Source organism: Ascidiella aspersa, chromosome 3 (assembly GCF_963924565.1).
Source record: "Ascidiella aspersa chromosome 3, kaAscAspe10.2, whole genome shotgun sequence".
NCBI classification, from domain to species: Eukaryota; Metazoa; Chordata; class Ascidiacea; order Phlebobranchia; family Ascidiidae; genus Ascidiella; species Ascidiella aspersa.
The window spans coordinates 28,180,360-28,205,554 of NC_139449.1; the positions used below are offsets into that span (position 1 = coordinate 28,180,360).

Below are 25,195 nucleotides of genomic sequence, written 5' to 3' on the forward strand. Positions count from 1 at the left end.
CCGCGGTCGAAGGGCGCGCGTTTGGTTTTGGCTTTCGACGGGGTCGGTCGTGCGAATTGAGGGCGACACTGCACAGGGACTTGAGGCAGGTGACAGATCTGTATGGGCATTACAGGCAGGTGCCAGTTTCGTATTTCGTCAAGGCGTAAGGGCGAACGTGTAACGCGGTGTGTTAAAACAGAAGTGCATTTACGAATAAACAAGTTGCGCAGTCTACTTTTCTAAAACGCGTTTTACAAACTTCTCACTGTTATAGGTAAATCCTTAAGCCAAAGGCTCGTTACTATATTTTGCCTATTATAATCATGGTTGCAATCACGTTTACTAAGTTTAGTTAACATATCGCGTTTTGATTTTTTGTGGTATCCCGCAATTTTGTTTAAAGGGAATTTAGGGGAAAATTTTGGTCGTTATTGAGTTAAATTTAAAACCAAGCTAAAAAGTCGAACTTTCTAGAAAATTGTGCAGTGAAGTATATTGTGGAAAAGAGTCAGTATACGTCGCAATAAGAGAAACCAATCGTATAGAAACACGCAAAACAACTTTAAGGTCGACAGGGGAAGGCTTTGCGCAGTATAAACTCCATCACGACGGACCAACATTTCTGCTTTCGATAAATGCCGCGCGCTCGCTCCGTAATCGCATTTAAGTCGGGAGGCGCACCTGGCCAGTCGCATTGTCCGGGGAGGAAACGGACTCGGTCGAAACCGGTCATCATCCCGACACGCTCGTATATCATTAATGCCCGACTCCCATGCAACTTACTCGATCGGCGACTCCGCTTTCGGCGGCGGGTTAAAAGCGAAACACATGTGTGGAGAGTGAAGTTGGTGTTATTTCGTCAGGCGTCGTTGGAGAAAGGTGCAGTTGAGTTTGTAAGATACGTAGGCGCGAACCACAAATGGCCTCTTTTTTGGATGAGCAGATCATAGAGCAGAGCACGCGACGAAGGTTGATTTTTTAAACCCTGTTGATCAGGATTGGGTTAATACGCTTAACGTGGATATTATTCATTACAAATTTATGGGTTGACAAGAATCGAACTCCGTGGTTAGCAATCCGACGCCTGCTGCCAAAAGTTTATGCTTTTTTCTGCAACAAAATGTGTTTTTTAACTTAAATAAAAGCGCCCAGTCAGGTGTAAAAACAAAAAAAATTACCCTAAAATGAAAATCGTAAAAGAAGAAGACACGCCACTTTAAAAGCAACGATTAAACATTTGCCATTATGAACCTAAGCAACTCTATATAGGTGTTCGAAAAGGTAAAACAATTCTAAAATCATACCGATGTATGTCGTACCCGAGTTTAAATGCTTCGAAACGGTCGAATGACGAACAAAGAATGAAGCTCATAGCAATACCTACCTGCAGCATATATAAATCCAAAAAATGGCCACCACAACTATACTACAGTTTCGTCCAGTAAGGCAACGATCGCAGGCTTTAAGAAAATTGTCTCAAAAGTATACTTTTCTCCGAGCTTTTCGTTCTTACGAGCCATCAAGTGGAAACGGCACTTGGTGCAGGCGCGAGCGGTCGTAACGAGCATTTGATGTTGAAGTGGATTGTTATTTTTCTTCCAGGTCTGTCAGTGTAGTAATACGCAGCAGGTATATAAGGTCGTGATCATTGTCAGTCGCTTGCTTTGCGAACGTGCCACTTTTACTGACATCATCAACGCCGAAAGGAAACCGTACAAGAGCTAAAGCAAAGAAGACAACGTCGGATCGTGTGAATTCGTGATCATCGCGCTTTCAGAATTACAAGTTTGTAACGAACGTTTTTTAGGCAATCAACCTGTATCACGTCATGGATTGGATCGTTGCCTTGATAGCTTCTTTGCTCTTCGCCGAAAGCGGATCAGGTTGGTTTTTGTTTGTTTGTTTGTGTTTTGTTTGTGTGCACCGCCCGCGTATTCGAGTCACTCGGTAAATCTCGATATACGCTGATGACGATTTCATTGTTCTCGCTATCCTGTTAAAGCCGGATAAAAAGCCACGCGATACGAAATAAGTGAGGCAAAGATGTCGCTTGTTTCAGCTTATGACTCGACAAAACCATCTCGCTCGCGTATGAAGCCTTTTCGAACGTCGAATTGGAAAACAGACTTTACGACTGAATGTTGTGTCTCGTTATAATGCATTGGCCAAAGGTTGCGTTCTAAAAAAATTGCAAAGTCTTGACAACTATTTAAGAGTATTGAGGAGCAAGAACATTATCGAGGCCAATGTGACTAAGAATGTGTCTTTACATGCCAGGGAAAATAGACTGCTGTATAAAAAAAACGCGCTGTAAGAAAAAGCGAAACATGGCTTCTCACTTCGTGCTCGTCGATTATATGAATATGGCAGAAATTGAGCGTCTATGTACGTTAAATTCCGACAGTCGGCGCAGCCTCTGGGCAAAAAAAAGCGAGGCAAGGGGTTCATTGCGGGTTGACAAAACAAAACGTTTTTTTCGCTCGAAGATTCCGAAGCGCGTCGAATATTTTGCCGACGGCATGCGAAGATGTCAAGCGCGCTCGATAGAGATCAAACCCGACCCAAGCGTTTGCTTTGTTCCATAAGCGGTTTCGTGATGCTTGCGCCAACCCAGCTTGTCCTGTGCCTGTTTTTGACTAAATATACAAGGCGGAGCTTGACCACTGCCCGCCGCGCAGCTACTTCGGAGTTAAAGTTCACCTGCTCCACCGAGAATGTAACGTTGCGTTTACGCGGCGACTTATAGGTCAAGGACTTACACGGTTTTGCCGCGGTCGTCCTAAACGAGAGGCATTATAAAGGCCATCTCTATTTTACTCGGCCACTTTAAAAGCAACCCGCGCTTCTTTTGCGATCGTGCTGATTTCACAGCGGTGCGAAAACGGCATAAAACATGATGTGAAAAATATTTGTTGTACAGCAGCCGTGTAGACTGACAACGAGTTAAAAATATCCGGAAAAACTCGGTTAAAAAATATCCCGACGCTGTTAAAGTTGTGATAATAAATAGCCTATTATTTGTATGCACGCACCACGACAAGGCCACATCAAAAAAGTGGCACAACGTTTTCCTAATTTTAACAGCAGTCTTGTAATCGGCCCTAGGGGTCTATCCTCGTTTCAAAGCCCTTTAAAACAAAAAGCTGGGCAAAGGGCATCGACCGATTTTGCGGTAGACGTGTAATAAAAAACGGCCGATAGCAGTGGTCAAGGTGACAACACAACACCTCAAGTTGCCTTGCGCCATCTTATCGATACACTTACAGGGTAACCTTATATCGCTCGCCGAGCTTGGCTCATCACTGGCGCATCTTCGCGACCAAATTATTGACTGTTTTCGAGATTTCCGAGAAACCCGAGTCGAGGCAAGTCATTATACGAAGCGCAAGTCTCGAGACTGAACGAAAACGAAGAGGCACGATTCATGCTATTCGCAGCGTGCAAAGTCGCGTCAAACGTATGCCATCACGTTATGCAATTTTATTTTGCACTGGCGAATAACTGTTACATTTTCAGATTTCGAAATGCAATATGGATACTGTCATGTGCGAAAATTACCAACCGGTTGACCTATGAGTTTTGTTCAAACAGCAAACAACCCCCTTCGCAAACTACGAAGTGTCAAAACTGCTTAGATTGAAACTAACTTGGAAATGAAACGTAGACATTAAAGCTCTATACGCAAATACGTTTTTATTTAACAAAAAGGCCGTCGTGTTATACCCGGCGTACGATATACGTGCATCAAATGACGTTTGTGGGTTTTATGAGCGTGGTCTCCTAAATATATATTTAAAAGACGGTGACATGAAGTTATTCGCAAAACGCAAAATTGATTTAAAAACAAGCCACGTTTATTGGAAGCGCGCGTGCCGACCAATTTGCCATCCTATAAATTACGCTTCTGCATCCGAAAATTACACGTTTATCACAGCAATAAGACTCGTTAATTTCCTGACTCTTACTGAACTGAATTAGAAAGCGCTTCCATCCTAAATTGCGCTAATTGAAGCGTACGTTTAGCGACTGTGGGCGATATAGAGGCACATTCTCTCTCGCGGAAAGGTTGTCTATCGCGTTAGCCCTAACGATGCAAATAAACCCCAGTGATGATGAAGTGTGAAAGTCCAACTTATCGCATATTTTTTTTATTCTTGCATTAATAAGAGAATAAAAGGGCAACGCTTATGATCATCACCTTAAAAGCCACATGGTGTTCATTGAAACGGCGGTCAGGTTAAAAAATTCGGAAAGTTTATTCTATTGGCCACATTTTTGCCTTTTCGCACATGCCTTGCTTTACGTAAAAATATAAAATATAACTCTAATTAGAGTAGTTAGTCCGAAGTTTGTGTATCGTTTGGCTTAAACATTCTGCCACGTAACATAAACTGTAAATGTGAAACAACTGAAATTGAATAGAACTTGATGCAAGGGAAGACGTCAGTTGGCACTTCGCCCAAGCCGATATGGGGTCGCGATAACGCCCTGGAGCGCAACATTAGACTCTCGGCCGACCGCGAAAGGACCTGAACGGAAAACATTAAGCAACTTGAAGTTACCTTCCGAGAAATCTTAAGGGATTTTCGATCTTGCGATTTGTATTCACGTGATTATCGCAGTGTTGCAGCATATTGAGGCAAAATCCGACCGATTTTGGTTTTATATTCTAAACGTGACAGATCTCTTACGGTTATAGGTTTTCGGTAAAGCCGCACAAGCTAAGATGTAGCGTTTGAAGCAATCGAATCCACGTGATTTCACAGGAAATGTTCAAATTAGCATATAGGACACAAAAATAGGACCGCGCGTTTTGCTGGAAAGTTCGTGCCTCGATCCGATGGGTTTACGAGGCGGTTCCGGTTTTTCCTGCTGCAAATGAATTAGCCCGAACTGACCGCGCGCCAACTTTCCATGCAGCTGAGGTAATTAATTGTAGCCACAACAAACCGAACCGTATCGGCGAGTTGCACACCTGCCCGGGTATATAAGCAAACAATCCAGCACCGTTCTCTTTTCTCTTCGTTTTTTTTTTCATTCTTTTCCCTTCATGCAGCAATGCAGCGATGGTCGTGCCGGAACGTAACGCCACCACCGCGCGGCCGAATGGAAACCATCTCGTACGGTGTCTTCGCCAAGAACACGGCCATGTTCCGCTTCTCTTGTGACGAGGGTTACACGCTCAAGGGGCAGTGCGTGGCGCTCTGCGTCGACGGTATTGTGTTGCAGGGCAAGCCCCAGTGTATTGGTGAGTTATAGTATAATCATTGTGTGTAGCATTTGGTATACGTGTTTGTTCAGTTTCTATGACATTTTATGTAAAAATGGCGGGCCACTAAAACACCCGAATCCATGGGAGTTAGAACAATGTTCCCACAATTTACTCTTTTTCTGAGATAAAAAATACGAACCTTTAAGCCATGTTGCACAAGTTGCTGTACATAATTAATTCATAACATTGCATATACCCTTTTTAGTGGCGGTTTTTGTTCTTCACATATAGGCTTTATTCTTTAAGCCCATACATAAAAAAACACAAACCAGCTTTGAACAAAATGAACATGAGCAGTAAGGATCCGGTCACGGCAGCAGAATATCACGACCAAGAATAAGAGACATTACCGCGAAATGTAAAACCAAGTCGTTAAAGGGTAGTCCGCTGGGGGTTAGGTAACGGGAGCGATATCGATTACGAGAGCGAGGTTGGGTTTGTTGGGGGTTGGTGGTTTATTACCCTTTCGCAGATTTGCGATAATGTCATTTCACGTTGCTGTCTTTTCGAGGCAGTGCTATTTCACTACGGCTTACGTGACCCTCGCAATTTATTACGTAACACAAATGTAATAAAGTAAAGAGCCGTTAAAAACATCCACAAATTATTTGGCAAGCCCTTCGTTACGCAATGACAAGCCCTAACAGCTAAACCATACCTAAAGAACAACACGCTTCGAGAAATAATTATTCTCGCTTTTCTGGTGAACGTAATACACTAACATTTCAGCAGCATCAGATACAGCAGCAGAACTCATCAGGATAAATAATAATTAAAACTAAACTCCAATAACAACTGGCTTCCGTCGTGTAGACACGTTCCAGTGCCCGACGGTTCGTCACCCGGCAAACGGGCGTCTCCGTCAGCTTACCAACGGTGAGGTGCTGGCGCGCAGTCAGGACATGGACCCGGAGAAGACGTACACGATGCTCAACGCTATGGCAATCGCCTCCGCCGACAACTTGGGCTCATTTAAGGAGCGCTATGACCTTGTTTTCGAGCTGAGGTCCACTTTGGAGACGATGCAGATTATGAGGCGCCAGCAGGTGGCCCTTTCGGCCAAGTCGGTGGACTCGGACGCCCCGGCGCCGCTGTTTGCCGTCAAGTGCAGGCCCGGCTTCGTCCCCGAGGGTCCGATCTTCTACAAGTACTGCCACCTTGGCGCCTTCCTTCCCACGGCGGCGCCAAACTGCGTTGGTAAGAAAATATTTAACTTTTTGTAAGGTTTTAACGCCTGCTACGCAACAACCAGGATTGAGTTAATAGTTGCTAATTAGCTGTCAAATTAGAATTTTTTAAACTTTTTTTTGTTACTACAAGTTTTGCTAGCGTAATTTTGCGATGTCATTTTGCACACATGCATAGTTTGTATACCCCAACAAACATAAACAATAAATCAGACCTGACAGAAAGCATCCAACTGTGAATATCTTAAACACTAGATTAGACACATTGCCTTAGTTAGGTCAAACTGCAGTCAACTCTCGCAGATTTGATTCAACACATATTTAACTTGTTAGTTTTTCTTTCAGCCGAGCCGAAATGCCCGGACCTTGTGGCACCACGAAACGGCGCCGTGCACGTCTACCAGTCGTACAAGACCGGGCAGGGTGCGGCCATTTACACTTGCGACAGAGGCTTTAAGCTCGATGCGCCCACCGGCAATCTTGTGAGATGCGGCGCCGACAACCGATGGTCCTCTGAAACTACTCCGAGATGCAGACGTAAGTTTATCGCAGAGCATAGAATACATTTTTGATCGTTTGGGTGAGACTCTTCCTTGTCTATTGGTATATGTGTTGGCTCTGGCTGGCATAAAAGACTAAATTCTCCTGTATATTTCCTTATAAACGGTCTACTATAGTTTAACAGGGTAAGTTTAAATCAATTTCGGTCTAAAATAGTAAGCATAGCAAAATCCTTTTACCAACAATGCATTTCTTTCGGGCAGTTTTTTAAACAAATAGTTTGTTTGTGTGGGATAGCCGGCTTAAAGATCACACTATAGGCTACGCGGGAAAGTATGTGAGTGGGCGATAGTTGCGTCGCGTCGGGAATTCAGGCATTTAGAAAAGATGGTGCACTTTTAAGCGCGGTCGGTCATTATCATACGGTAAAGTGCCAGGTGCTGGCACAAGCTCAACTATCAAGGCCAACGAAGCTTCCTGCTTTATCTTAAGCGGAGAGATCGCTTTGTTCCGACTAAACTCCAGCACAATGCCCAGCGCAGTTATTAGCGCGCGCTAATTTGCAGCTTTTCATGTCTCCGTGTTATTGTTTTTTACAGTGGCCTGCCCCGCAGTCGAAAATCCACCCAACGGCAGACTGATATGGCGTGGCGGTTCCTGGTTGCTTCTTTGTAACCCGGGATTTGTACTCCAAGGGCCGTCGACGATTTACTGTAACGCCAACGACGGAAGCTGGGGCATGCAGAATTCTCTCTGCCTTTGTAAGTACGACTTGGGTGTATAAGATCTGTAGTTTTTCAGTAGCATACATAGGACTCTAATTAAATGTAGTTTTCCAGTGGCATCTATAGGACTCTATAGGACTAACTTGAAGTGTTTTGTGCTTGATTGTATACGCAAACAAACACCAACCACATATACCCTGGTTGGTCTGACAACCATAGCGAACGTCCATGTTTCTTACTGGCGTAAACTTTAACAAAAGAACAATTTTACTATTTTATGACGGATAAATACGTCAACTGACTTCATGTGCCGCGGGTCACAATGCTTACACCAGTAATAGTAAAGTGCCTACATTTTAAGTCACTAATCACGTAAGCCCGATTTATACTTCGTTTACACCAGAAGAGCGATTTCTATCTATTGATATGCTGCCTGGTGGGGTCTATTTTTAACATGGCTTGTGGTGGGTCGCTTGATTCAAAGTCTATAACACTGTTTCGCAACACAACTGTTTGATTAAAATTGTAACATATGGTTGGAGTCGACTGCGTCGTAAACAATGTTGAACAAGCCGAATCGCTTTAACACGCAGCTCGGACGCCCTGTCGCCATGTGGAAGACCGACGTCCCCGCGAACAGGTCGCGATCGGCACTTTGCAGAACCTGACTCCAATTAAGAAGTCGAAGAGCAACGTTTTCGCGACGTGCGCAGGTAAGAGCTCTGACCCGACGGCACTTCGTTCGAGTTACGAAAGAAAAAAGGAGTTTCGAATCGCCGCCTTATTTTGTCTTTGAAAGTAAAAGGTCCGGAATTGGGTAAAGTGATCGCACCACCGCGGGATTACAATTTTAGTGAACTTTAATTTATTTTAATACGGAACTTAATAGTTGTTACCAGTTTTAATGAAAGAATTAAAAAACAATCAATAAAAAGTTTGGATCAAGCCTATAACCAAGGTCTTTAATTAAGGCCGATGCAAAGTAAACCTTTCAAAATGTAGCTTGCTCTCAGCTTTTATGTACAAACAGCAAAACGACTTCACTGTAGTTTTAAAAAAACAAAATGAAGTCTCTAATTAAACGCGGCGTGTCGTTTTTCGTCGTCAAATCTGTTGATAAACGTAACAGTGTGTGAACAACCTGCCGTGTATGCCAATGTCTACCTACGGCACTTATTATAGCGCCGCATACACCCCCCCCCCCCCCCCCACGTAGCAACATGGACATTTAAACACAGGCCCGAACCGGCAATTCCACTTGCTTCAATTCGTCTCGTCGTTCTGTCGATTGCCCCGATCTGATAAGACGCAATTACGGCGTCACGACAAAGCAGGACATTACCGGCGTTTTAATGCTATGCTTGGCGCGTTTCTCCAACCAGCACGCAATTTGGTTAGGGCGCCCGCAAAGTTTATAGGCAAGCGAGTTTTCAATTTACGGCCTCGAATTTTTTTGCCACTTCCGAACAATAATCTTATTTTAAAGGTTAAATTATATTAGACTAGCAAAATACTTTGCAGTACGCCTGTACTACATTATATTTGGTTAAATTCCTGACTAAAAGCAAAGGCCATGAGTTGCTTGCAGAACTTCAATAAAACAAACAACAAGCATAATTTTGATGTGAAAAAAACTAGTTAAATATAAGATGAAAGCATAACCATAGATTAACACACAGCTGTTTGAGTTTAGGTGAGTTTATGCTTTGTCATAACACAAACCGTTTAAATGAGATGATTTGAGAGGCTTTTATGAAGCTTAAAGGGAAAAAATTGAAACCAAATTCATCACATTTGTCATATTCCGTAAATTGTTGCTTGTCTTACGAAGCACAAGGAAATGCATAACTTATTTTTGATTGCAGGTTACCCGGCGTGCCCGGCCCCGTACCACCCCACCAACGGCAAGTTCTCGCTGCTGGGTGAGTTCGAACCCCCAGCACCCCTCTCCAAGCTTCACTTTTCCTGCAGGGGTGGATACAGGCTGCAGGGGGCGGCCTCGATGACGTGCGGACCCGGCGGCAAGTGGACAGCTGAGTTTCCGACTTGCAGACGTGAGTTTTCCTGCTGTTGTGTCTTTTTTTTCGCAATATAAGACCACTGAAAGCGTAAATGGTAACGAGGTACGCAATCTTCACCTTAAGGGTAGACATGACTTCAAAATATTACTCCTTTACCCGGAATAGGAGACTGTCAAAGTAACAGGACCTATTTTCTTGTTCGCAGGTGACGTTTCTTGTCCCAGGATGAGCAGGATCCAGCACGGCTACATGTACTGGGCAAACTCGGTGCCGCAGAACGAACGCTACTCGGCTCTGCTCTTTATCTGCACAGAAGGTTTTGAGATCAAGGGCGACCCACTGCTATTCTGCTTCGACGGCAAGTGGTTGGGTCAAAAGCCGCGCTGCGAGCGAACAGGTAAACGTGTGTCCTGGCCCAGTATCCCATTCATTGAATTTGTCATTTGAGCTTCGGCTTTAGCGTAATGCCTCAGCATAGCTTTTAGGCCCAAAACTGTATTTGCCTTAGCCGCAGTTTCACTCGTTGTTGAACGATAGGATTTCCCCATTCTTCTCTATCGTTGAATACAGCACAGCGCTTGTTTTTGAGCGTTCGTTCACCGCATTTGTGCTTCGGCTTTAGCGTAACGCCTTGGTACAACATTTACACATTTATAAAATTTTAACATTTATAAAATTTTAAATAAAAGTGCATTTTATAGCAGATTTATAAAGCCATCAGATTTATGTAAATCCCAATTTGGCCTGACAAACGCCATACTTTCATGTCCTAATTAGATTAGCTATAGTTCATAAAATCACAGCTGTGTTATGTACCGTGTACCTAATTGATTTTACCGGGATGTACACCAACGTTCGATTGAATATTTAAATAGCTTAAGGAAATTTAACAACATATTTTTTTTGCACAGGAGTTAAGCGATGTCCCATGATTAGGTCGCCTTCCAACGGTATGGTGGAACCCATGTTATCCGGACCAGCACCGCATTCTACCACTCTCTCGTTTACTTGCAACAGAGGCTTCAAACTTGTTGGCTCGGCGTCGATAAACTGCCTTAGCAACGGAAAATGGAACACTGCAGTTCCGACGTGCGAAGGTATATACATTAATACAGCAAACACAACAAGTATGCAAAACAGCAAACGGCCAGAATTTTCTGCTCAATCGATGATTTATTTGCTTTTGCTTCTAAATAGCCTGTGGTAGCGATTTTATACGGCTTTGGTGGACAACTAAGCATAAACAATGAACTATTTAGCAACTGATAGTAATATCTCAAACATGTTACTGTTTAATTAGCGATATAGTGTTGTGACTGTAACAACTTATATTTTAATCTGTTTACATTGTTGGGGTGTAAACAATTCTTGGGGTAATTTGTTGCTGAATGGAATTTCTGTTGTTAGTGAGTCCTCAAATATATAATACCAGTTTTCTACCACTGAGCTAAAGCGGCGCAACGTCAATGCTGCTCGAATTCAATATTATAATCATCACCGACTGGGCGAACATCTTGCCACACACACACATCTCACAAACTTTCTCTTCTATCTACATATGAAAAGAGAAAGTTTGTGAGATGTGTGTATAGAAAAGCCTGGTTCCTAAGAACGGTGTTCTATAATTGGGAGTATTTTGGGTGTGTATATTTAGAAAAAGAGAAATGTGATAAGTAAGATAAAAAACAGCGTAATGCCTTTGTCATTCCATTGCCTGCAAAATTCAAATAATTCCAATCGCTGCTATTGCAAGGTGCCAAGTAATTTAGGCATTTTTCGGCAACCTATCATTACTGTTTTAGAGTTACGCGAAACGTTGATTTTCTTGCATTTTTCTAAACCAGCGTATAAAACACCTTTTGCTTTCGCAGCCTTGTGCCCGATTCCGCGGCCATTTCCCGGCGGCAGCGTGACCTACCCGGTCCTGTTCGGCTTCCGTCCGCGCGCCTTGGCCCGATTTAAGTGCGACGACGGACGCGTGGCTTACGCAGAGTGCGGCATCGACGGAGAGTGGACGCAAGCTCTGCCTACGTGCGAAGGTATGCCATGCTATTTTCAGGCTTGATGGAGCTATGCCCACTAATTTCGACAGCAGCAACATCGATGCGCGTCAGTTTTAGCTTTTCGGCTGGGCTTAGGCGACAGGTCAAACGTCGAGCGCTGTTTTGTATCAAACAAGCAACTGCTGTTGCCTAAACGACTTCTTCGTTTTCGTCGAGCTTGGTCAAGCTTATCACAGTCGGTTAGAAACGGTCGCCATTTTGTTATGATTCAATAACCAATTTCCAGGCTACAGTATTTGGTTGAGAAAATATGTCACGATTTACCTATTTATACTTGGTTGCAGTATTTTGCGCAGCCAAAGATTAAAAAACAAAACGGTTGATGTAAAATTGATTTAAATGTCGGTTGAAAAAGAAGAGTTGAAGTTATGTTTCAAACGAGTTGGTTCCTGTTTCGGTAACAAAGCAGCTTAGTAGCCAACAAACTTTCGTCAAATTCCAAAAACATTCCTTTTCTCAGAACCGAAAAAACGTTGTCCGGCGTTGCGAGAGCCCACTGGCGGTAAGATAAAGACCGTTGAAGGGGAGTCAAATGAACAGATCGCTCTATTCTCGTGCGACGAAGGCTTTGTCTTAATCGGAGCGCCTTACATCAAGTGTACCGAGGTCGGAGTTTGGTTAAAAGAACCCCCTCTTTGCAAAGGTATGACTTGAGCAGCAATAACATTAAAGCTTTTCTTCAAATTATCGATATTTGCCACCATTTTTTAAAAACTACAGTTTATGTAAAATCAGATTAAAATCAGATAAAGGGTTAGACCAGTGATGACCAAACTTTTAACAGAATGGGCCACATTGCCACATTCACATTTTCGATGGGTGGCAAAACCCATTAAATTAAAGGAGTGGCGTCATAAGTTATACCAAATCGTGACGTCATAAAATAACGTAATTTATAAACACCCGCTCTTCCAGAGTGAACTCGTGTATTGGACATACCTGGGTTAGACAAAGCTTTGTCATTGATACAAGTTCGATGCCAAGCATAACTTTGTAAATACGGTGCGATGCACTTGACTAACAAACTTTTTTTTAAATCTGGCTTTCATCAATTTCAAATAAATAATTGCGGTAAAAATCAAATTTGGCTGCAGCAGTCTGCCAACCGTCCAAAGCAGTACAGATCGGCTGAACTTCCATCAACCTTAAAAAGCCAATATTACGAGCTTAGCTCTCGACAAAATCCCGCCGTTTTCACTTCCATCGAGTTAAAACAAAGAGCGCCCGTCGAACGCTGGAGCTTATCCGGTCACAGGCGTGTAATGGGCACTCCGCCATTGTGCCGATGTTTACCGTCGCACGCGCGAGCTAATCCCATCGCTTCTCGGGCTTTATGTTTTTGCTGGAGGTAATCCCGGACCTTCGACTGCTATTACAATTCCGGCCAGCCTAGCGATTAGCGTTTTCTTTTGTTCGGTTCTTTATGTAATTGCGCGGTTCGGCGGTCTTGACCCGGTCACCTGGGTGTAGGTGACCTTGTCGCGTCACCCGAACGTACTGTGACCTTTAGAGAGATGACATTACTTCGCAAAGGTAATAAAATGATAAGCCTTAACAGACGAAGCAAACACAATAAAAAAGAGAATTGTTGCGAAATATGTTCTCGTTGAATGGATCAAAAAGTTTGTATATATGTGAAAATCTTACCGGCGACGTTTAATTCCAAAGCATGCCCTTTGGCCATGTATGTGGGGACGTTCAATCTAACAAGAAATGCTATATAACAGGAATACTGAACTATTATTTATTCAAATACAAAAGTTAAAAGATGAAATATTTTGTAGTATTACGTAAAGGCAATGTGTCCTAAAAACTCACAAATTCTTCATTGTTCTGCTAGTCAGTTCTTTAGTCACATTGCTAATCTATTTTTCAGTTCCAAGAAAACTCCTTAATCGTATGACAAATTAGTTAATTAACTTGTTAATCATGAAATTCTTATGTTAAGATCCACATTCAAATTTGAAATATCCGTGCACCGCAACTCATGTATGAGTAACCCTAATATAAAGCAGTGTGATGAGGGCCAAAAACCATCGGCATGCAGACGTGACGTCTGTTTATAACGAGGAGCAATAAAATTTCATTACTTCAATGTGATTCTAATAACTCGTTGGTTCCGCCTCTGCCTAAAGCATAAATTAAAAAAAAGTCAATTGACGTACGCTTTCCTGCATAGTTGCAATATCTCAACTCGTAAATAAACGCAATTTCCTGTGAGAGCTGATCCAACTTGTTGCGTTGATCAAAACACGATCCAAGCGCAGTTAGAACCATGAGCAGCACCAATTATATGCTCGCAAATTGGTCGCCTCTTATCTCTACAGGGTGACTTGGCGAAAATGCAGAAAACGAGTTTTTTTTTCGTTAGCAGAGTCGTTGAAATAGTTGCGGCCGCCCGCTCGACACCAAACATTGTGTTCGACCCGCTACGAACTGGCAATTTCACTTGAGCGTGGAACAATGAACGTGCAATTGCCCGAACTAATTGAAAAACAGCGCACGCGATATCGCGCTTATTCGCGTCGGCCAAGAAATATTTTTCTCCAAAAATATCTCTTTAAATTCAGAGTGGTTTTACCAAGAAACGGTTCAATTTTTATTCAATAAATGCCAAATGTGATTTTCGTCTCGATGTTAAATAAAATATATAGGTTTATTGGAAAACAGAAGATCTTTATGTTAATTAAATATTTAAGTATTTTCAAAATCGGAAGATAAGGATTTTTTTCTAATTTTTTTAAGCAAAGGACCGACCGGATCACAATATTTGAAGAAAGAGGTATGGGGTATCGGAATGAGGAAAAACATTTTGCATATTCCATAAAGCTCTATTATCTCCAGTATCCACAAAAAAGCGTATAGTGGCACAAACACGCTTCCTTTCATCAAAATCAATAAACACATGGTTACTTTGTAGAAAACAAGCCCTGTCCTGCCATCCCTCAAGATACCCGGGACGGCAGGAAGATAAGAGATTATCGATTGAGAAACCTGGTTCCGGGCGAAGATATCAGACTCGACACGACCGCTACATTTACGTGTGCCTTGGGATTTACACTTGAGGGCGTGAGAGAGTTGCAGTGTCTCGAAGGCGGAAAGTGGAGTGCGCCTTTTCCCACCTGTACAGGTGCGTACTTTTATATAGTGTTAAAAAGTATGAAGTCTTATTTCTAAGAATATATAAAAGTTTGATATTGAATTATAAATCCAATAAGGATTAAGGCGTTTCGATACGAGCTTGTATCAATTTCAGTTATGACATTATTACAAAAGTTAAAAAAAAAAATTAAAAAAATGCTGTTATGGTTTGACAAGAAGTTCTCCCCATCAAATCTCAAATTTTGGTTTTTAACACAGTCGGTGCTATTTTTGATAAATAGAAAATGAATCGCTCAAAACAACTATACTTAAAGTCACTGGATATTTAGAATGTTTGATAGAAAGGTTGCAAAGCAGTAACAAGTTTATATGAACAGATTCAGATTTTATTATTTGTAAAATATTCTTTTCTTACACAAGGTTTTTAGCTAACGCTTCTGGTAATAAATTGGAGAATTTGTGCACCGCAAGCACGGGCTACATGTCAATTGTCGATTTAACAGTTAGTGTGCTGATGGGACCAAAGCTATTTTTAAATAGCCTTCATAGTGTCTGGGACACAGTAGAAATGTTATTTTCGTACTATATGTCGTCTGGATAAAATTTAAAACTACGTTAGTTTTACAAAATCAGAACACGATTTTATTTTTGCAGAGACGCCCGCTGCTCCTGGCGGCTTCTTCATCGGCGAAGGTCCAGTCGATTTTCGGGGATGAAGTAATCGTGACCTACACGCGGGCAGAGTTCGGATCGTTTTCAAATATTTTCGATACGTTTCTTTACGTTCTATTCATCTGACGCACATTGATCCCTGGTAATGTCGCGCTGAGAAATTCCGAGTGGCATTGATTTACGAAAAGGTGTTGCGATCGGTTCGTTCATATACATCGAAAAGTCACCTTATACTTTCGCCACATTCACAAAGTTCTGCGGCCAAACCCAAAAAATGTACACTTTTTTTTATTAAACCTTTGTGTTATTGTTGTCGTTGTTCAACCCTGTATTTTTAAAATTAAGTTTTTTGCGACGTTTTATTTTTTTTTTCGTTTTTCTCCTGTTTATATTTTTGTTTTTCTTGAGCGATATTCAACGTGTCCTCCCAACTGTACATACGGGATACAGAAATATAACTTAAATATTGTAAACTTTGTAACCGATTCGTTGAAGTAAACCGAAATCATACTTAAAGAATTGGTAACAGCCGTTTAGCGTATGCTTTTAAAAATTTGGCCTAATATATGGAAGTAACTTGACCTTCACCCGAACTGAACTCATCAAGGAAATGGGTAAATGCAGCATAGTGCCGCAGTCTTTGTTTACTTAACCTATCGTGTTTTAATGTTTTAAATTTGACAAACTGCATAAGGATAAACTACAGTATAGGCTGGTACATTTTCGAAAATGGCATTTCCGTGAGTACATTGTTACGAGTGTGCCGTATTCGTTTGTCAGTAGGTACTACTTTAGCAGGGCTGATCACAGTATTTATCAGTGTTGTAAACAAGTCACTTTAAACTTATTGAAGTCTAAGTAAATTCATTTGTAAAACAACTTAAGACCAACTCAAATATTTTCAAGATATAACAAGACAAGTCCAGGTAAATTCATTGTTAGAGCAAGCAACTCCAAGTCAATTATTGATAAAAACGGAAATATTAAACTTGAAAAACTTGTCTGATTATGAGTAAAAACTCATTTAACAACAGCAAAAATCTAGCATAGCCTACATATGGCTACCATATTTTCAGCGAGCAAAAAGAGGACATTTTTTGTCGGCAAGTAAAACGAAAGTAGAATCGTTACGTTTAAGTTTGATGATGTTTTACATTTCCTTGGTAGTTGCAGGGAAAAGTTACAAAAACAAAGCAAAGCAAAAGTTACAAAACTAGACACAAAAACAACAAATCAAATTTATTTTTCAGATTCAGCCCATGAAAACTAATTGCGGTTCCCTTACTTTTGCCAACAAGGAATGATCACTTTCAGCGTGATCGTGAAATTGTTTGCACGAAATATCATTGAAATTATATACATCGGTCAATATGCTCGAAACTGATCAAACTGTCTCTTCCTTTGCAAAAGAAAAAATGCGTTCAACATTTGCAATATGGGCCATAATGCTAAATTAAAATTGCGCGATTTTTAGCATTTTTTTTTCTGGCGCAATGTGTGCAATAACAATCCAGAAGGTAGGGCTGGTTAGGCAATTTGTTAGAAAACCTTTTTTAAACCAGCAATTCAGCATATTTCATGGCTACAGTATTTTTTTGGAAATAACTACAACGTCTCGCCTAAAAGTCTTGTTGAAAGTATAAGCAACTAATTCGAAATGCGAAAAATGGATATTTGGGCATTTTTGAGCGTCCTCGGAGACCATTCACTTTTCTTGAAAAAAGAGAAAAAATCCTCCCAAAAGAGGACATATGGTAGGCCTACAATTAAGGCATCCAAAGGTTTAAAAGTCTGAATTTTAGACTTCGAGGTCTTAAACCAGTGGTTCCCAAACTTTTTTCGCTCGCGGCACACTAAAAATATATTAAATATTTCGCGACACACTTTTAATAGAACAATAATAAAGTCATTTTACAATCACCCTGACAAGCTATATGTAAATGTCTCAATGTGATTATGTAATGGGTACCGTATAGTGCGTATTCAAGTCTAAAATGCTTGCGCGTATGCCTATTTGTATAACAAATACACTATTTTCCGAAATTACAAAAAGATTCGCGGCACACGGTTTGGGAATCACTGTCTTAAACCATGCATTAATTTGACTTAACAGATCTGCATGAATAGACTAAGTTTAATAATACTTGACCCACCCGAACCTAAACGCTAACTAGCACCGTAACTCAAATATTGTGCGTTGATTTAATAATTATATAAACGCTTTAGGTTTATCAATGTGTGACATAACCCATCCGATATATCCTGGACGAGAAAGTATCTTTACGCCCACACTAATTTGAGCTTTTTTTCCAGCGTTCAAATAATTATTATATTAACGCACACTATTTGGGTTAGGGTTCAAGTGTTATTAATTCTATCTCACCTTTTTATCTTTTGTGAACTTTCATTGAACATTTTTAATTTATTTATGCCGGGAAGGTCTAAAATCAGACTTTTCTGCCCTTGGATGCCCTAATTGTCGTAGACATTTTTTGCTTAGAACTGCACCAATTTCTAACGGATCGGGTGTTATATAGCTTTGCCGAAATGACGCAATGTTATGAATAGTAATTGATGAAGCGTAAAATCCCTTTACCCGCTATTCGATTAAAACGAAAGAAATGTCATAGTGCAAGCGTTAAGTGGTATGTAAAACTTTTACATTAAATTCATTGTTTAATATCGAAGAATGTAGAAATTCATTTGTGTTAAAACACTCGTGCTAGTTTAGCGTTATATTTTAAATACTCAACTGGTCGCTCGTTAGAGATAAGGTCATTAACGACTTCTGCACTACCCCATCGTCTACTAACCACAGAACCAGCTGTTTTCCTTGGCGATTTGACACTAAATGCAGTACGAAGCCTTATCTTTTTCCAGAAAGTTCTTTTTTGTTGTTTCTAAAGGTATGTTGCCGCGTTGCTTTGTCTAGTACTCTAGTTAATCTAATTGAAGGTAAATGCTAAGCAAAGGATGACATAGACAATCAGACAAGAAAAGGTGGCACTTCAATGGCGAGCGGAACTTCGTACGATTTCGAAATACCGCAATCCAAGCCGATTCGCAAACTTGATAGTACGTCACAATTTTCTAAAACACAAGATTAGCAATATGTCAATATAGAATACGAACATGTCTAAATATAAGTAAGTTAAGACTTGAACCAAAATTTTTTTGATAGAGGGTAATCAAATATTTATTCAAATTATGTGTATTTTGATTGATAAATATTTAATAGAAATGACTATAGCAGGTAGTTTATCTAATAGTAATTGTTTTTCAACAAATTTTATATACTTTAATTGCAGACAAAGTTTTTGAAACTGCTGCAATTCATAAGGAAAATAATTCGGATGGCAAAAAAGCATGTGTCCCTCGTATGCGCTCTATATCTTATCCGACACTAATCCCACAAAGTGTTATGCTTGGTTCCCTGCTAGAACATCTGTGTCATCTTTATGAATCTGACTCTCATAAAGCAAAGGAGCTCTTTGAAGGTTTGTTTGTATTCTTTACCACTTTCTGAGGTTCTGGACTAGAATCTTCACTTTTTTATAGTAACAAAACGAATTGTCAAAACAAAAAATTGCCAGGAACAACTAAATATGGGAGAATAAATATAATAATAATACTTGACCCACCCAAACCCAAATAATTTTATCAATATAAACCCCCGAAAAAAATGTGGTAGGATTTTAGACCAGCGCCCTTTCTTGGTCTTAAAGTTAAACTGTTTTCATTTTTTACCCACATTAATATAATACAAGTCTTTAACTGCACTTTTCCCTACAGTTATATGCAAGCAACTGGAGCTATTAAACATTGTTTCTCCTGTTGCTTATGTGGAGGAATATGCATCTGTTCGTCATCAGTACAAGACCTCATTCTACTCGCTGATTAGATCCTCACTTTCAACCATAAATAACCGCCTTCTTTTGCCACCAACAGGAAAACCAAATAATCAAAAGCTAAGGTAGAATTTTTTATGTTATTGTATTTTAGATTGTTTTGTCAAACTAATTTTATTTTCAGAAGGAGCAGTAAAAGTTCAGTTTTCGACCTTAATGCATCTCGTTACTTGGAAGAATATGAGGAAGTATGCGGGTTAGGAAGAGGAGCATATGGCACTGTATTTAAGGTATTTTTTAGCAATACCTCATAAACGTTATACATTTAACTAAAGCTGATACATACATATAGTTTTCCACTACTAAACCTATCTTTATTTAAAAAAGGTTCGAAACAAGATGGATGGTCAAGAATATGCAATCAAAAAAGTTCCAATTAAGGACAATGAGGACTGTGATAGAAAATCCCACATTGATCGTATTATGAGAGAAGTCCAAGCCCTTGCTTGTAAAATAGTTATTATTTTTAATTAAATTTTTATTATATTTTAGTAAGTAAGTAATAAATCATTAATGAGCCAAAGTAAAGTTTCTTCTTTATCTAAAGTTAAAAAAATTACCCTTTTTAAATATACCTAAATTCAGAATGTGGTACATACAAACAACAACACAGTAGCAAAACAGAATGAACTGTACGACAAAGGCTGTCTATCTAATATTTAAGGACCCGCTGGCACCACTACCTAGGCCACAGATTTGATACTCTTTAACCTTTTACTTGTTTCAGCGATGCAACATGGAAGCATTGTCCGCTATCACTATGCTTGGATGGAACATCACACTTTTGTTGAAAAGAAAGAGCGCGACAGCAGTGATGATGACATCTGGGCATCCTCTTCTAACAGCGAGCCTTTCTCTTTGAATCCATTAAACGAAAACAATTCCCACAGTGTTGAGTTCGGATCGTCAGGAGGCAGCTCTATAAATGGCTCAACTTTGCCATCAGTAAATCCTTCAAGGGGTGGGAAGTTTTGGAGAAGCAGCTCTGATGGAAGTTGTGACGGAGATGGTAAAGATGAGTCCAGTAAAAAGTAAGCACCTTTGAACCTTTAGCTTTTATAGCTATGTTTGTGACAATAATATTTCATATTTGTAAACAGTGTTTTTTTTAAGCCGAAACGGTCCCCCAAAACTCCCTCAAAAAAATTTCTCCAGCGGTTTCCCAAATTTTGGACCTGCAACTTTTTGGTATTTGAATGAAACACTTGCGGTCTCTTAAAACTACTTTGCGGTCACCCAAACCAAACCTTTAAAAAAAACTGTTTGTAAAGCATTTTAACGCATCAAGACATTTAAAACGTATTATCATTATTTTTTTGTTTCTATTCATTGAATTAAATCATGTGCAAAAAAATCTACCTTTATGTATGCCAAAAATGAATTGAAGGGTGTTTCTTTAACAATGTGCTGTTTTTATTTAACTCAATTTTTTAAATAATGTTTCACAGTGACGAGACTGGGCTTCATTTCACCACATCTAAACAAGATGCAGCATCATCCTATAAGGACGATTCTGAGAAAAGCGATGAAGTAATCTTCTCCCAGGGTGTGTTAAACAAAGGCATGAGGCGTGTCCAGAGTGTTGTGTTATTGTCTCCGTCCCACTCTCTTGGCTGGTCCCACTCCTTGAGGAAAGACAGAGTTCAGTCCTACAATGATTTAGCAGAGTTGGCATTGGTTAAAAATACTTTTCTGGAAAAAAACTTTTCAGATTGCCTAACACCAAGAGTAAGCAGTTCTTTTTTTGTACTATAGAACCTTTTTTATTGCAAGCCATATTAACTGCAGCGGGACTAATAATGGTGTTTTTAAACAACAATATGGATTGTATTTTGGGCTTTTTTTCACAATGAGCTATTCTTCATCTAATCAACTTTTTGCAGGATGAAATTATACTGTACATCCAAATGCAGCTCTGTGAAACTTCCCTTACAGCATGGCTTCATAAAAGAAATGACAAATGTGCCAAACGCCAAAATGGTAACCCTATAAATAAATTATTTGATATCCGCTGAGTGTCATAATGTTTAAATTTCTTGAAGATTCCGAACCCTTTGATACTATTGACGAGATTGTATCGTTGGATATTGCACACCAAGTTTTCCAAGCACTTGACTACATTCATTGCAAGGGAGTTATGCACAGAGATGTTAAGGTACATTTAGAAGGTTAATATTGACAACCTAACTGTTAAACATGGATCTGGCAGCTGATAATAACTTGCTATATATTGTAATTTTGTTGTTTTTGAGTTATGATAATGCTCATGCAAGGACAAATTTTAATAGTTTAATGTTTTATTTTTATGCCAATGACTTAACTTGCTTTCATAATGGCTTGACTAGGACTTTACAACACAGTATGGTGAAAGTGCATAAACGTTAGGAATAGAAAAAAAAGTTTTTATTCGTAGCCTCGTAACATTCTTCTTGACGGATCTCGGCCTCAAGTGCTTCTTGGAGATTTTGGCTTAGCCAGGCCGACAGGCCTTGTTAAGCAAAATTCTTCGAAGTTCTTAGACCCTTTGCACGATGTGACAGCCTTTCTAGAATCAGAACAAACCACCGGCGTTGGAACAATGATTTATGCAGCACCCGAACAACTTAGTGGTGGAACATATGGTGTTAAGGTATTTTTGACATTCTAATCAACATTCAGTACCGCTTTGTCTTATTATTTATGGCATCCTAGTTGTTTTTTAACACATTACTATTGTAGACCAACCATCTGTTTCCCCCTGTACATATCAACAAAAATCTTCAGCACTCATTGCTCATTTAAGTTAAAATAATTGTGATAGTTGTTAATTAAAAAAACTGTAAAACAGGCTGACATGTACGCTGCTGGAATTGTGTTCTTTGAACTTTTGTGGCCCTGGAAAACGCAGCATGAAAGGGTTGAAACAATAGCGGAGCTGAGACGTGAAGTCATACCCGAAGCATTTGCACAACGATGGACAAAATATGTGAGCACAATTGTTGTGTTGCTCTTCTTTTACTCTTGAGAAATACCTTTATAAACATTTCTTGTGTTAACACTTTCAGTTTTTTCTCATTTTTTTAATTGCCATATTGTGGTTTTGTTTTGTATTTGCCAGGTATCTACACTTAGGTCACTGTTATTTCACAACCCAGACAAACGTCCTTCTGCTCGTGAAATATTAGATGCCGATATATTCCACATTACGAAAGCAGAGGTAAACATATTTATGATTTCCTTGGCTGCATCCAATCATCTCAACATTACTTGTTTTGCAGCTATTTTTCGATCAAGTTTCTGCACTGAAAAAGGAGAATGCACGGTTAAAACAGTTGGTCGCCAAATATGAGGCCAAGTTGAATCAACACCATATTAGCCTTGAATAATTGTTGCCAACAGAGCTTTTATGTTTTGACGCCATAAGTTCACTGCCCTCCATATTTAATTTATAATTGCCCTTTTTCATGTGATTTGTCTACTTGCCTAAGTCAAGTATTAAATGTCAACACTGCAGATACTTTGTTTAAATAATTTATCTACAGTAAATTAAACAAAATTAAAAACCTTTCTTTTTTAATCAAAGTTTGCAACTGAACAGTTTGTTTTTAATTTTAATCCTTATGGTTCGGCATATTTTTTATATATTTATTTGTTTCTATGCACACCATATCACTGTAGCCTTTGTGTTATCACAGTTATGGCAATTGTAGATGTCTAAAAGAGAGTTTCCTCCATAAAGTTTGAAACAATTTAAGAAACACCACCTATTTTGTGATAAATAAACAAAATTATAGAAAAAGTGTTTCTATTTGTTCTTTATTGTGAACTGTACGACATTTGTAACAGTTTATTTTTCCTGCCTGTAGTTAATTTTATTGATATTGCATTTGTGTATTATATAACATTTGAAGGTCAAAAATATCCCACTGGCAGTAAGTTTATTTAAATGTGATTTGTTTAATACCATGTATCGTGATTACCATATGTATTAAAAAAAACGATTTTCTACTTTATCAAAGAAAAATGAATGGCACTCGATAGAGGCCTATAAATAATCTCAAATGTCCACGTTTTTGCATTTTACATTTTCTTGCTTAGCTTTAAGTGGATTTGGCAATAGAATGGGTTCTTGTCAATGTTTTGTATGAAAAGATTTAGGAAAAACAAAAAATATTCAAGGTGTGTGTCTACCAAATTATTCGGCCACATTTTTGTACTTTTATGCAATTACTTTTGCTTAATATGTGCATTTCTATCCAAAAAGAGCTGACAAGTTAATTGAAAACACTTTTTTGCACTGTACATTGTCTCCTCTTTTGTGGCCATTAAATATTTTAGGCCTTAAGTACAGGCTTTTTTGACAAAATAATTCTGTTAAAATATCATGCTCCCAGAAACCGTAGTTGTGCCATTAACTTGTTTTAACCGTAATATCAGGTTAAAATAAATTTACAGTGCTATTACTTTTGTTTTAGGTGTGAGTTAACTTTCTGTATAGTCAATAGTCATGCTTGCTGGTGAAATTAAAATACAATTACAAAATAAAAAAAATTGGCTTGTACCTGAAAGCAAAGAGACTGTAATCCATTTGCAAAATTTAATTTCTACAAATCGTCAGCAAAGGCTAGTGGTTTATGGAAGGAACCCAAACAGCTTAAATGTGCTACACAAATAGCATTCCAATGTTTACAATACATTTTTTATCAGAACAATAATGTTATCCACTTTAGAAGCATCACTTTAATTCTATTGAATTTAAAAATACTGATTAACCAATATAAAACAAACTGCCTTTTTATGTAGGTCAGTAATAGCTGACTCAAATGCAATATAATATGAAAGTTTCAATTATAAATATAAAGCTTGAAACAGAATAGAAGCCTGGTAGAAAAGTGAGAAGAACCTTATGGATAAGTGTATTGCCAAAAAAGTTGCTACAGTCTATTAAAGTAAGTATGTTAAATGAATTTCATGCATGTCATGTATTACAATTTTACAAATATATCAACCATTTCCCTTTACGTTAAACATTGACTCTCATGGGGGCAGATTTGTTTGTTTTGAAAATTATTACACACTTTTAAATATCTGTGAATGAAACAAATATTAATAGACACATTAAAAGAAAAATTGGATGGACATCTTTTGCAAAACATATATTCTAAATTAGAGGATGTCTGATTGGCACTTTTGCTATTTCAGTAAATCCACAGCTACATGGCAACCACATGTTTTTCAGGAATATATTCCTTAAAATTACAGGGAATTATCACACAACATTTTTATTAAGTTAGCTAGTGAGGTTTGGGTTTGTGGCCATCAACATAAAAGTTCCGCGTTGCTGACGGTATGCGAACAATGATGCCGTCAATTTCTTGCGAAAGAATGATCTGACAGGATAAGCGAGAATTTTCTTGCAGGAATGGAGCGAGATCAAGCATGTCCTCCTCTTCTTCATCAATTTCACCTAATTTATCAAAAAAATTCTCCACATAAACATGACATGTGCAACAGGCAAGTGAAGCCTCACATGCTCCTTCAATATCAAGATCATTGCGATGTGCCAAGTACATTACATTGTCGCCTACTTTTCCTTTGATCTCATGCGACGCACCTTCACGGTCTATGTATGTTATTGCTACAGGTTCGGCATTTTCTGCAACCTTATTGTCTGTTGAATGTTGCCTTTTCCCATGCCAGAACTGATTTTTATAGCACAAAAAAGGCAATACAGTCCTTGTATTTTTTTCAGTCTGACAGTAAGGCACTGTTGACTGGGAAAA

The 25,195-nt window shown here is 39.3% G+C and overlaps 2 protein-coding genes across 4 annotated transcripts; both read left to right on the forward strand.

Annotated features, from left to right (window-relative positions):
* Window positions 1-1,598: 1,598 nt before the first annotated feature.
* On the forward strand, window positions 1,599-16,152 carry LOC146161335 (P-selectin-like). The gene is made up of 13 exons (XM_083385570.1): window positions 1,599-1,865; window positions 5,039-5,230; window positions 6,068-6,451; window positions 6,787-6,978; window positions 7,542-7,703; window positions 8,261-8,380; window positions 9,533-9,721; window positions 9,894-10,085; window positions 10,600-10,785; window positions 11,560-11,727; window positions 12,212-12,394; window positions 14,672-14,881; window positions 15,508-16,152. Exons 1-13 carry the CDS (start codon window positions 1,811-1,813, stop codon window positions 15,567-15,569), a joined length of 2,295 nt encoding a protein of 764 aa, XP_083241696.1. The 5' UTR covers window positions 1,599-1,810; the 3' UTR covers window positions 15,570-16,152.
* A 2,219-nt stretch (window positions 16,153-18,371) lies between these two features.
* On the forward strand, window positions 18,372-23,945 carry LOC146161336 (eukaryotic translation initiation factor 2-alpha kinase 1-like). 3 transcript variants are annotated; one of them, XM_083384342.1, is made up of 13 exons: window positions 18,372-18,600; window positions 18,834-19,022; window positions 19,318-19,498; window positions 19,558-19,663; window positions 19,761-19,881; window positions 20,161-20,464; window positions 20,882-21,161; window positions 21,317-21,413; window positions 21,476-21,588; window positions 21,847-22,062; window positions 22,261-22,398; window positions 22,531-22,629; window positions 22,691-23,945. In XM_083384342.1, the coding sequence occupies exons 1-13, from the start codon at window positions 18,537-18,539 to the stop codon at window positions 22,796-22,798; spliced, it is 2,016 nt and encodes a 671-aa protein (XP_083240468.1). In that variant the 5' UTR covers window positions 18,372-18,536; the 3' UTR covers window positions 22,799-23,945. The 3 variants fall into 3 exon arrangements, with proteins under 3 accessions (XP_083240468.1, XP_083240469.1, XP_083240470.1); XM_083384343.1 differs by having other exon boundaries at window positions 19,561-19,663; XM_083384344.1 differs by having other exon boundaries at window positions 18,554-18,671.
* Window positions 23,946-25,195: the final 1,250 nt, after the last annotated feature.